We start from the raw sequence: 13,158 nt of genomic DNA, 5'->3' as shown, positions 1-13,158 counted from the left end.
GTAAATCTCATATAAATTTATGTATTTCATTTAACAGATACTACAGTGCAAACATTAAAGTCCTATTAGATCTTAAATATTCAAATTAATATATATTAGTGGGGCGTTGGGGACGCACGCCTTTAATCCCAAGCACTCAGGAGGCAGAGGCAGGTGGATCTTTGTGAGTTCAAGGCTAGCCTGGTCTACAAGAGCTAGTTCCAAGACAGCCTCCAAAGCAATACAGAGAACCCCTGTCTCAAAAAACCAAACCAAAAAAAAAATATATATATATATATTAGGGTCCTGTGTCTAAGTACCTAAATACTATTGGCTTTTACAGTTTTCTCTATCTTCATCGTTGTCTTTCAACTCACACATCTAAAATTTCTCATTCATTTTGACACAAAATCACAAGGCTTTCTAAAGATACATGTGTGGTGTGGGGGGGGCGCGCGCTTTGACATTTTACAAAATCAGGTAAAGACTTGTCTTTGAGTTTTAAAGAGTTATGGCTCATTTTAAGGTACATGAGGTAGAGGCTGAATAAAGGGCTTCTTAGGATACCCTCTTGAAAAACCTCTGTAGCTCAGCTCTTTGAAGCTCTCCATACCCTGTTGTTAAGGGTCTTGAAAGAGACTTACAACATAGTATGATTGAAACATGGACAATTGGGCTGAAATGTAATTGGACAGGCAGGGACAGCCAGTGCCATCAGGCAACAGGGCATCTGCCCAGATTTGCATGATCCTCTCTGCAAGAAGGGGCCGGACTTTTGCTGGGAAAGTGTACTCTCCCTAGCCCCTTAGAACACTCCCTCAAAAAAAAGGTAACTTAGTCATCTGCTGTCAGAAATAGTGGGTCAAAGAGTTTCTGTGATCCACCTTGGGATTAGGGATTAGAGTCAGGGTCTGTGTTCCAGGACCTGAATTTACTGAGCATTCCATAATGTGGAAATGTGGTTCAGCTGTTGGCAGAATGAACTATGGACTGGGTGTGTTTAGATGCCATCTTTCCAACTTGGTTTGTTGTAAAACTTGAGGTTCAAGTTTAGGGCTAACACTGTACCTTTTGTTCCCATAGGTACCACATGGAATGTTTGGACCCTCCCCTCCAGGAGGTGCCTGTGGATGAATGGTTCTGCCCAGAGTGTGCAGCCCCTGGTGTTGCTCCCACTCATGGTAATGTGTTAGCCTTTTTCCTGCAGGGCACTTGGATCTTTCTTATTGTCAGTTTTAGAGAAGGACCATGGAGAAAATCTGGACTTGTTATGGAGGGACAACCTCCATCAGGGAGAGGGCTTTCTGTGGATCCTAGGTAGGAGCTAGAGGTGTTTAACCTTTGGAGGCCATTGCAGGCTATTGTTTGTTTAAGACAGACTCCCTGTGTAGCTTCGTTGTCCTGGAACTTGCTCTGTAGACTCTGCTGGCCTTGAACTCCTGCTTCTGCCTCCCAAGTGCTGGGGTTAACAGGTTGTTAATTGGGGCTTTCAGTTCTTAAGGCCTGTTGGGGAAAGCCTGTATTGTGTAGTGTACATGACCCAGCAGCCTTTGGCTCTCTTCCAAGATGCAGCTCCTGTAAGTGATGAGGAGGTCTCCCTGCTTCTGGCTGATGTAGTGCCTACTACCAGCAGGCTTCGGCCTCGAGTAGGCAGGACCCGGGCTATCGCTAGGACACGACAGAGTGAGAGAGTGAGGGCAACTGTGAACCGGAACAGGATCTCCTCTGCCAGAAGGGTTCAGGTAGGTGGCTGGGTCCACGCAGGGTGGTCTCTGGGCTTGGGAACTGGACTTAAGAGGTTCTGCTGGCAGTAAAGGGCCCATAGCATTCTCATATGCCAGGCATAGCATGTATGTAGTCAGCCTGGCAAGAGAGCAGGTCAATGTATTGATGACACTATACTTCATCTGTGTGCCAGCAGGACCAGTGGGTCTGCCTTCTCTAAGCTTTGATGGAGGGATGATGATTTCGGGAAATTTCCTCTAGTGTGAAAAAAAGGCCACTCACTGGCTCTTTGCCCCTTCCAGGCACAAGAGATTATCTTCCTCGTGCCTGGTTCCTGGCACTCATTGTTAGATATCTGTGGCCTCTGTTCTGGGTGCTGAGGGAGCTTAGAAGTCCTTTCTATGAAGTCATATTCCCATGGTCAGTATAGTGATATCATGGTCCAAGTTCCAAGTGGGTTAGAGGACTGGGAACTATCTCCTGTCCTATGCCCTGTCTCATATCTTTACTTTGGCACTTGAGTCTCAGCTCATACTTGCCATTCCTCTTTTGCCTTGTGAGCTTGATGCAGGACAGTGCTGGGGGCTGCTATTTCTCACTCACCTCTTTGTTTTCTATCTGTTTGCTCTCCCTATCCCTGCTAGGCCCTCATTACCATATACCTGCCTCATTTGGGGCTTTTCTCTTTGCTCACAGCTGCTCCCTTCCTTCTTCCTGCTTGGACCTACATTTGATCCTCAATAGTGGCTGAATGTCCTAGTCCATTCTTGCCCTGACCTTCCCTCTTAGAAACTGCCAGGAACCACTGTCATTGTGATCATGCTGTCCATTCTTGGTAGGAGTGGAGGGAGATGGTTCCAGTGCCAAACTATTTTGCTTCTCTGGTAATTTGATGAGCCACATTCAGGGATCTTAAAGGGAGTCTGCACTGATACTATCTACTCACATGACCCAGCTCAGTGTCCCATCCTTGGGAAGGATGGTCGTCCACTGAGTGGTGCTGTCCCTTGTATGCAGCATGTACCAAGGTACCTCATGTCTTCTCTGCTGGATGAAACTATCGAGGCTGTTGCCACTGGTCTGAGCACTGCTGTATACCAGCGTCCTTTGACACCTCGTGTGCCTGCAAAACGGAAAAGGAAGGCAGGTAAGCTGGCGTGGTGGCTTGCCTCCCACCATCAGCTCTGTTCTGGAGTCCAGTTATGTGGTCATTTCTGATTGCTCCTGCAACTTTCTCAGCCAAAAGTACAGCGTACTCTTTACATCTATGGGTTCCATGCTGACCAGCTCATCTAGAGCTAGATAGAGAACACTAAGGAGAAACAAGTACATCTGGATTGATTAGGACAGATGTGTTACTGTCACTCCCTGATTGAAGCTACATTTACTGTTGACATGGCTTCTGTGTTTTCCTAAACCTACAAATACCTGGAGCTAGTGTAAACTGGAAGCAAACCATTTTAGAAGGGACCTAGCGTTATGACATGGGTGTGGGTTCATGTGGGTCTTTGGAGAGAAACAGAGGCACTCTGAAGTGCTGGGGGTTGAGGGGCTTAGCCGCTTGGGGACTGAGATGCTCTCCTTTAGCTCAGGGCTTTTTTATTATTATCCAAATTATACCTTTATCTAGTTTATTTCTATATCCCAAATATCATATCAGAGTCAAAGAGACAGTGCCAAATGCAAATTCAAGGACTACTGCACTTTGCTAGGTTTTTCTAAAACCAAGTTTGCATAGGCTTTGAACCCCAAGGAAACTCTCAGATAAGACTTCAGACAGAAGGTGCTAGAGACAGGGTAGCAATCACAAAAGGCAGATCAAAGAAAACTAGGACCAGGTGTGGCTCTGTAGGGGTTCTCCTTACAACAGAGAGCCCTGAGATCATATCTACATCCTTATCTTACATTGCTGACCTGCACCCTGCTTCTAATACTGTTTGATGCTCCCATTGTTTGCAACTCAGTGCCTCTGTAAGTGGATCATAATAATTAATCTGTAGAGTCTTAAAAATATTCTTTATTGTGCTGGCAAAATGGCTCAACAGGTAAAGGTCCTTGTTGCCAAGCCTGACTATTCAAGTAGGATTCTTAGAATCTACCTGATGGAAAGAGAGCTGATATGTATAAGTTGCTCTTGATAGGTTGTGTTTGTGGCAAGTGTGCACACACAAATTTTCTTTTTTTTGGGGGGGAGGGGGCGGTTTGAGACAGGATTTCTCTGTAGCATTGGAGCCTGTACTGGAACTTGCTCTGTAGACCATGCTGGCCTTGAACTCACAGAAATCCACTTGCTTCTGCCTCCCCAGTGCCGGGATTAAAGGTGTATGCTACAGGGCCCAACTCAGTTTGTTTACTTGTTACTCATTGGCGGTCTCATTTGGGTTATTTCCAATTTAAGTCTCCTAAAGAGAAAGCTACAGCTGGGTGTGGTGGCACATGCTTTTAATCCCAGCATTTAGGAGATAAAGGCAAGTGCATCTCTGGGAATTTGAGGACTGCCTGATCTAATTGTGAATTTCAGGCCAGCTATGGCTACATAGTGAGACACTGTCTCAGAAACTAAGAAACAAACAAAATGAATAAAACTGCAGAAAAGTAAGTGATTCACAACCCCCCCCCCATCTTAGTTTAGGAACTATTAACAGTAGATGGTTTCTGGCAGAAGGAGAATTGGTTTTCTTTAAAGATGTGGTCCCTGAGAGATCAACTGCTCCCGTGGATAACCCCACACACATGCAGCACAAATTGGACTTGGTGGTTTATTTTTAAAAAAAAAGAAGAAGAGGAAGAGGAGGAAATCATGAAGTTGAGAGGGGTGGGAGATAGGGGTTGGATCCAGGAGAGGTGTGGATGTGGATTTTATCAAAATATGTTATGTGCATATATGAAATTCTCAAATATACACAAAAAATAATAAAGCTGCTGGAAACATGCATGCAGGTCTTTGTTTTTTGGAGGGGTTTTGTTTTGTTTTTTGAGACAGGGTTTCTCTGTGGCTTTGGAGGCTATCATGAAGCTAGGACTTGTAGACCAGGCTGGTCTCAAACTCAGAAAGATCTATCTGCCTCTGCCTACCGAGTGCTTGGGATTAAAGGCATGTGCCACCACCACCTAGCTTGCATGTGGGTCATCTTGTGAGCAGATGTTTTCATTTTTTTTCCTGGCAGTATGGAAGAGTGAACAGGTTCGATCATCAGCTTGATCCTATGTTTAACTTTAGAAGTACCAAACTTTCCAACTCAGTACTATTTATTATGTACATCTGAAAGACCTATGTACTCTGCATAGTATGAGTTCATGCTCAGCAGCACCCATAATAGTTGAGTTTCAGTTTCTACTCATCAGTGTGTGTGTGCGCATGCGTGCGTGCGTGCGTCTGTCTGTCTGTCTGTCTGTCTGTCTGTCTGTCTGTCTGTCTGTCTGTCTTTAGAATCCTCTTCAGGAAGCTCTTCCTTTCATGGGGAATAGAGTTTAGAAGCCAGAATCTTCTCTATGTTCTGAGTAAGCAATGATCCTTGTCTAGGTCAGCGACATGGCCCTTCTTATGGTCACATCTGCAGCTGAGGTTTAGGGTCAGGCTTTCACTTCTTGTGTTGTGCATCTGTGTCTCCTGCTCCTCATGTCACATCCTGCTTCTTGGTGCTGATTGTTAGCAACTCATTTGCTTCATCAAATTATGTAGATTGTGATCAACATTTGATTAGAGGTAGGAGTTTGTTTCTCTGTAATTCCATTAAGGACATACACTCAGGCACCCCTCTTTAAGGGTTTTATTTTTTATTTTATATGTGTGAGTGTTTTACCTGCTATGTGTTTGTGTGCCACATGCATACCTATTGCCTACAAAGGCCAGAAGAAGATGTCATGTCCCTTGGAACTGGAGTTACAGATGGGAGCCCCATGTGGGTACTGGGAACTTAACATGGGTCCTCTGCAAGAACAACCAGTGTCCTCACCACTGAGCCACCTCTTCAGCCTTGGTTTTGGCTTTATTTCTGTGAAGTTGTTTCCTCCCCGCCCCCCCTTTTTTTTTTTTAATGGATTCTCTCTTTGTAACCCAGACTAGCCTTGAAACTCACATCATAATCTTCCCACCTCAGTTTCCTGTGTGCTAGGATATTTGGGACATGGGGGCAAGGGTGGTAGAGGCAGAAGGATCAGGAGCTCAATGTCATCCTCGGCTACATCGTGAGTTTGAGTCCAGCCTGGGCTACAACTGAAATCCTTTCTCAAACTAAAAGTGAAAATGCTTATTTGAATTACGATCCAAGTCAGATTCCTGTTGGACTGTGTGTGTTACCCCTTCTGTTTGCTCTTCACTGGCTCCTGTCTGCAGACTGTATGTTGAGCTTAGACACATATTGGACCAGTGTGTTAGATTTTTGTGTGCAAGAGTGTTCTGCATCTGTGCCTTTACTGTCAGTACTTGGGAGGCAACGGTGTATCTCTGGGTTTGAGGCCAGCTTGATCTACATAGTTCCTAGCCATTCAGGGCCATGTATTCAACAGTCATAACAATGCCCTTTAATAAAAATGAGGTGAGCTCATTCTCCTTCCAAGTGTCTTCCTGTACTGTTGTCCTTTCCACTGTGATGCGGCGAGGTGCTGCAGTGCTCTAGTACCTGTGAGAAGAGAGGCAGTGGATGGCCCAAGTGCCTAGGCTACTTTATAAGGGTCACATGAACTAAAGCATTGCACTCCCGTGGTTGCCTAATAATCAGAACCACAAAGCCAGCTACAGGGGTTGACCCATACCACATGTACAGTCTAGGAAGAGATTAGTTCCTGACGCAGATAGGGTGACTTAGGATAGCTCGAGATTTCATCACATTACTACAAACAATACAATTTAAAATGTGTGGATTTCTTTTTTCTTGAAGTTCCCACTTGGTATTTCTTATTTTTATTTATGGTTGACCACAGGTTATGGGAGCCATAGAAAGAACAACCAGGGGAAAAGGGGCACTGTGTTCTCTGCTTACTGGGGGCTTCTGGGCAAGATAACTAACAGCCCTGGATCTGCTCTCATATGTAGCAGTACAGTTTGCAGGGGCATCAGGACCAAGCAGCCTTTCCTTATTTATCAGCTCAAAAATGAAGGAGGTTCCAGGTACCTGGTATTCCCTTCATACCCTGCCAAATCCTGGTGCATTCAGTCCTAGCTTATCAGAGTCGTAGAATGAAGAGTCATAGGAGCACCTTGGAGGATGGGTTTAGACTAAGGCACAAGTCCTTTAGCAATTGACTTCTGTTTTTAGAGTGTGCACCTGAGAAGTGTTCAGAGTGCTTGTTTGTCTTCCAGTCTCTAGGGCTACTCTCTCTGTTTGGACCATGAATAGAGTCATTGTTGTCTTCAGCACTTGGTTATCATGTGCTTTTGGATTATGTAATTTATATAATGGTCCTAAAAGTCTGATCTATGCAGGGTAGTGGAACCCATCCTTACTTGTTACTTGGATCCTCCTCCCCCCAGGAACATATTACTATAAAATATTACAGGTTTATTTTTCTGATTAAATTCAAGCCCTTAATCCTAGCAGGGAGGCAGAGGCAGGCAGATCTCTGTGAATTCGAGGCCAGCCTGGTTTACAAAGCAAGTTTTAGAACAACCTCCAAAGCTACACAGAGAAACCCTGTGTGGGGAGGGGGGAATCCAAGCCAAGCCAATGCTTGTAGCCCAGGTTGCAAACAAGTTGGCACATGTCTGTAATTCCAGTGTTCCGCAGGTGAAGGCAAGAGGATTAAGAGTTCAAGGTCATTTTACACTACACAGTAAGAACATATCTCAAAAAATGGTAGGTAAAATATCGTAGCAGATAGAGATGCTAACTAACAAGCCTGATTTTAATCTCCAGATCCCACAGGATGGAAAGAAAGAATCAATTCCTTCAAGTTGTCCTCTGTCTTCTATAACACACACACACACACACACATACAAACTGTGTGTGTGTTGTATGTAAAACTCAAGCCAGCACACAGTCCTGAGGTGCCCAGATCCTCTCCCTAGCTTCCTGGATTTTCCCCACCAAACCTGGAGGACTAGCTTACCCTGGTCAGGAAGGGCCCTGCAGATACTGAATCATAGACATTGAATGTTGTCTCTTTAGGAAGACGGAAGAAAGTCCTGGGAAGAAAGAAAACCCGGTCCAGGTCATCTGTGAAAAGTAAGACTGGGGGTACAAGAGCCAAGAGACGGCAGCACCGTGTGAGGAAGACAAAAGGAAGGCAGCTGAAGGTAGGCCGTCTCAGTAGTGTGCAGTTTAACCAGGCTTGCTCCCTATATGGTTCTGCAGCAGGAAGCAACAGAATGGCTGCTTTTCTGCTGCTCTGTGGTACAGTTCAGAGGGGGTTGGGTATGTTTCTAGGTCCTTTGGAATGGGGTATGTTAAGAGTTGTGTATGATGGCTGGGCAGTGGAGGCTCATGCCTTTACTCCCAGTATTCAGGAGGCAGAGGCAGGTGGATCTCTGTGAGTTCTAGGACAGGCTGCAAGGATATACAAGAGAAACCCTGTCTCAAACCCCCTCCTCCCAAAAAAAGTTATGTGTGGTGTTCCCTGAAATATAGAGGCAGGGAGGGAGGACTGCAGGGCCCAAGAACCAAGTCACCTTCTTGTAGTTCCTTGCTGGTGAGATCAAAAAGCTCTCCTATGCTAGGAGCAGGTGTGGACAGACTGAGTTGAAGTCTTTTGCCTAGGGAGTATATACAGTTGCTAACTGGACATAGTCACTGTGTCTGTCCTGGGGAGCCTCCTGTGTGAGAAACCTTTGTCCTATCTCAGTTACTGTGTTCTCACTCAGCCCTACTGCCATGAGACAATTTTGGTAAAGACACAGGAAGCTGAGACAAAAAACAACAACAACAACAACAAAAATAAAATCCTTGGCCATGTGTTTCCTGTGTTTTTATGTGGATTTATACTTGTTACCCTGATAAACGTTCTGTAGTGTATACTTGTATATAAAGACATGTATAGACATTAGTTTGAACATGTGTTCTGGAGAGTCAGAACAGATTCTTGTGATTGTGACTAAATATTAGCAAGTTAAGTAGATACTGTTGGTCACTAGCACACTCACTTTGTATCCTGAGGGCCTGGCAATGTCAGTACCTCCTTCTTAATTTTTAGAAAATTCTAGAATGTTGTAGATTCCATGCAATTACTATGATTCCTTTTTCCCTGTAATAGAACATCTGGGGCCATGCCCAAGGTAGAGGTATGGAGAGTATCACTCCTTGGGGAGAAGTACTAGCTGAGGGTGTTGTTCTGTCCCACTCATGCTCAGAATCTAGACGTGGTATGTGGCCCCTTGATTGTCTTAGGAATAGCTTACAGTTGTGATACTGTTAAAAGTTCACAACTGTCCTTGTGTGACTGTTCATGTGCAGGATGCCAGTCATTCGTTGAAATTTTTCCTGTCACTTTGATTTAGAACGAAGTCACATCTCGTTCTCGCATCGCACGAACACTAGGCCTCCGCAGGCCTGTCCATGGCACCAGCATGCCATCAGTGTACAAGCCAGTGGACCCCTCTCTGGGGCTGATGAGGGCAGATATTGGAGCAGCTTCTCTGTCTCTGTTTGGAGATCCCTATGAGTTGGACCCTTTTGACAGGTAACTGCAGTGGTGACTCCCTCAGTGGTGGCTCATCCTCAGATTTGGTTAGGCTCCATGGGAACTGATAGAATGGTCTGCTTTGTCAGTGTTCCCTCCAGCAACGAAGAACCGTCTGTAGATCCACCTTCCCCTCTAAGTGCCAAGAGGAGAGTGCTGTCCCGTTCAGCCCTGCAGTCTCACCAGCCTGTGGCCAGACCTGTTGCCATGGGGCTCTCTAGGTATGGAGCAGCAGAAGCATCTGGGGGGGTGGGTACGGACACCGAATTGCTTATCCTTTCTGTGTGGCCTATAGTGAAGTGGCTGAGCAACTCCTGGCTATGATGTGTTTGAGGTTGGCTCTGAGTGCTACCTCAAAGCTAGTTGTCTCAGAGCCACACCGGCCTCAGTCTCTGAGAGAAAGGGTCCTTGCGCAGGACAGGGGTCCTGATCCACAGTCACCAACAGGTAGAGATACTCTCCTGCCCGCTCTTGCTTAGTGGTAGAATGGGTGACATACATTATAGGTGACTTTGGCACACACCTGTTCTCTTCATGTTGGGGCTGATGGGTGAGGTTTCCTGCCAGAGGAGTGCATAGGGACCAAGCTAGCAGAACCACTCTCTGGTCTATGTCTGCAGGAGACAGCTCCCTGCTGTGGCCCCAGAGCCCAGCGTGGAGGAGGCCCCTGTTCCTGACCTGTTGGGGAGTATCTTGTCTGGCCAGAGCCTCCTGATGATGAGCAGTGCTGATGTCGTTATCCACCGGGATGGCTCTCTCAGTGCCAAGAGGGCAGGTGAGCACCCATGGGCTTGCGGCCCTTCCTTATGGTTTTGGAAATGTAAAGTCACAGTCCTAGAAATTGATGAGTTGGACAGGCTGTCAGACTGCCCTGAATTGGGGACAACACTGTTAAAAGCATAACCATTGTGAGTTTCTGTCAGAGTCCTTCCATGCCTGAGTATAGTTAGGTGAGTGCGGCATTTCCAGGACAGTTTTCACAGATGTTTGGTGCCCAGTGCCCCATGAGCCAGCATGGTCAAGAGTGGGCAATGCCTCCATCTGCAGCTTCTTGTCTGTCACACTAGATGGGACCCATTTGACCATGTCTGAAAAGAGAAAGACTACATGGAGCTTCTTAGAGGAGGTGGGAAGGGTTGTTATCTGACTTCTGTTTTTTAGCTCCTGTTTCTCTTCAGCGAAATTCTGTGACTCAATCCAGAGAAGAGTTCAGGTCCAGAGACAACCTGCAGCCTGGAGCACTACCCTCCGTGAGCGCATCCAGTGGACTCATGGGAGACAGGCGACGGAGCTCAGGGCTGAGCTGTGGGGACAGAGCAGCCCTACGCCGTATCCCTGGCTGCACAGTGGAGACACCTGTAAGGTTGGACTCATTGGTGACCCCATGTTCAAGTCAGGCTGGGAACCTTTCAAATGAGAGTAGGCCTACCTTGAAACAGAATAACAGCCCATGGCTTAATGGTTCCAACACAAGGGCATTGCCTCTTGGTTCTGCCTCATCTAAGATGACTGCTCATTCTAACTTTCCATCTAAAAATAGAACTCCTGGGCATCCCCAGAAAACAGATCCCAGGAGACCTGATTTCTCAAAGCTACCCAGGATACCAAAGATCCACAGGGACCGAAGTGACAGCACACAGGACCAGGTCCCAGCCAGTGGGCAGACCGTGGAGCTCCCCAGCACTTGCATCAGCCGCCTGACTGGCAGGGAAGGTCCTGGGCAGCCAGGGCGAGGCCGGCCTGAGAATGAGCCCAGCAGCAGGGGTCCCCAGGAGACTGGCTCACATACTGGTGGTTCTCGCCCTTCTGCCCCCAGCTCCCATGGCAGCGTGGCCCCCCTAGGGCACTCAAGAGGAAAGGGCATTGGGTCTACCTTTGAAAGCTTCAGGATCAACATCCCTGGGAATACCGCACATTGCAGCCAGCTGTCTAGCCCTGGCTTCTGTAACACATTCCGGCCAGTAGATAGCAAGGTGCAGAGGAAGGAGAACCCTTCACCCCTCTTCTCCATCAAGAAGCCAAAACAACTCAAGAGCGAAATCTATGACCCCTTTGACCCCACTGGCTCGGACTCCAGCCCTCCTAGCAGCAGCCCCGAGAGTCTTGGCCCAGGCCTTCTACCCTCTGAGATCACGAGAACTATCTCCATCAACAGCCCAAAGGCCCCAGCCTTCCAGACTGTGCGCTGTGTTACCTCCTACAGGGTAGAAAGCGACTTTGGGACTGAAGTGGAACCTGAGCCCCAGCCCCCTGGTGAACCTGTGTCTGGCATGCTGGAGTTCCTGGGCAAGGGACCTGATGAGGGAGCCTCTGATATGGAGCGTGAAGAACTCGGGGAAATGGAGCCTACAGAGATCCAGGGCTCCACAGTCCGAACTCAGCGACCATCCCCACCAGACCTTTGGGATGATGAGGATGGAGTGTCTTGTACACCCTTCTTTGGCTCTGAGGAACGGACGGTGACATGTGTGACAGTTGTGGAGCCAGATGTCCCACCAAGCCCAGATGCTCCACAGGTAGCCACCCACAGGATTGTGGAGCTCAGGGCCCCATCTCGTTCCCGCTCCACCTCCAGCTCCCGTAGCAGGAAGAAAAGTAAGAAGAAGAAGGTTGCCAAAGAACACCAGAGGACACGCTCCAGCACTCGATCTGGCTCCAGGGACAGGACCTCACGCTCAGTGTCTCCAGTGTCTGAGGAACACACCAAGAAGCACAGAACCAAGGCTAAGAGGCGGAGGTCTTCCAGTGACCGTGCCAGCAGCCAGGACAGAGCAAAGAGGAGGAGGGACAGGGATAGGGAGCGGAGGCGGGGCCCCTGGGGTCATGGCAGGTGCTGGAGGAAGTCCAGGTCCCGCTCAGGGAGTCCTGGCAGTTCTTCCTGTGAGCACCATGAGAGTAGGAGACGGAAGAGGCGTCATTCAGGGTCCAGGTCTCGAGGCAGGGACTGCTCACCCCACAGCAGCCTGGAGAGGGACTGGAGACACAAGCATCGGGAGAGGAGCCGAGAGAGGACGGACAAGAAGGAGAGTATGACTCGGTCCCGAGAGAGAAGGAGGTGGCGGTCTCGGTCACCCAGCTTGGAGCATAGGCCACGGAGGCCACATTCCCGTGAGAAGCGGCCCCATTCCCCAGAGAAGAAGGAGGTTGTGAGGGAGGTTTCCCCAACTTCCCCTGCTCCACAGGAGGAACCAGGGCAGGATGGAAAGGACCCTGCCAATCCTCCAGTGCCAGAAGTAAGTGTCCTGCCAGAGGTGGTTGTGACTGATCTGAACCCTCCAGACGTCCCTGCTGTCCTGGCTGAGCCAGTTGAGTGTGTGCCTGAGGACCTAGACTATGGGGACTCTGTGGAGGCAGGCCACGTCTTTGAGGACTTTTCAAATGAGGCCATCTTCATTCAGCTCGATGACATGAGCTCGCCACCTTCCCCTGAGAGTACAGACTCCTCCCCAGAGCGAGACTTCCCATCAAACCCCACAGTGCCCCCAGCCAGCCTTCCACAGGACACTACTCTACCTACCATCCAGAGGGAGGCATTACTGGTTCATAGTGAAGACATCTCAAAGCCTGCACCCCAGGCACTGACCCCTTCAGACCAGTGCCTGCTCGTGCAGGATACTGTAGAAACCACTGCTGCAACTCTTAGCACGCCGGGTGTGGTCCCCATGGGAAAGGACAGTCCTTTTCTAAGTGGGAGAGGATGTGAAACGATCCGGCCCAAGGATGCTGTGGCCCAGGCCCCACTGCTACGATCCAGAACCCTGGTGAAAAGAGTCACCTGGAACCTGCAGGAAGCGGAGGACAACACCCCAGCCCCGGACAGAGTTCAAAGTGAGTTGGCCC

The 13,158-nt window shown here is 48.2% G+C and overlaps 1 protein-coding gene across 6 annotated transcripts in view; it reads left to right on the top strand.

Annotated features, from left to right (window-relative positions):
• Phrf1 (PHD and ring finger domains 1) overlaps positions 1-13,158 on the top strand; it is a 31,417-nt gene that overhangs the window by 16,293 nt on the left and 1,966 nt on the right. For 5 of the 6 annotated variants that reach the window (XM_013115936.3, XM_013115922.3, XM_013115931.3 and 2 more), the window contains exons 7-14: positions 1,063-1,160; positions 1,546-1,721; positions 2,722-2,851; positions 7,812-7,939; positions 9,137-9,318; positions 9,408-9,539; positions 9,939-10,093; positions 10,480-13,146. In XM_013115936.3, the coding sequence (XP_012971390.1) occupies positions 1,063-1,160; positions 1,546-1,721; positions 2,722-2,851; positions 7,812-7,939; positions 9,137-9,318; positions 9,408-9,539; positions 9,939-10,093; positions 10,480-13,146 (3,668 nt within the window). The remainder of the gene's footprint in view (positions 1-1,062; positions 1,161-1,545; positions 1,722-2,721; positions 2,852-7,811; positions 7,940-9,136; positions 9,319-9,407; positions 9,540-9,938; positions 10,094-10,479; positions 13,147-13,158) is intronic. The other variant, XM_013115925.3, reaches the window with a different exon arrangement.

The sequence above is a fragment of the Mesocricetus auratus genome, unplaced genomic scaffold (assembly GCF_017639785.1).
Source record: "Mesocricetus auratus isolate SY011 unplaced genomic scaffold, BCM_Maur_2.0 Super-Scaffold_4256, whole genome shotgun sequence".
NCBI lineage: Eukaryota > Metazoa > Chordata > Mammalia > Rodentia > Cricetidae > Mesocricetus > Mesocricetus auratus.
Note: the sequence above shows the minus strand (reverse complement) of the source record. Positions and strands in the feature narration are given on the sequence as shown.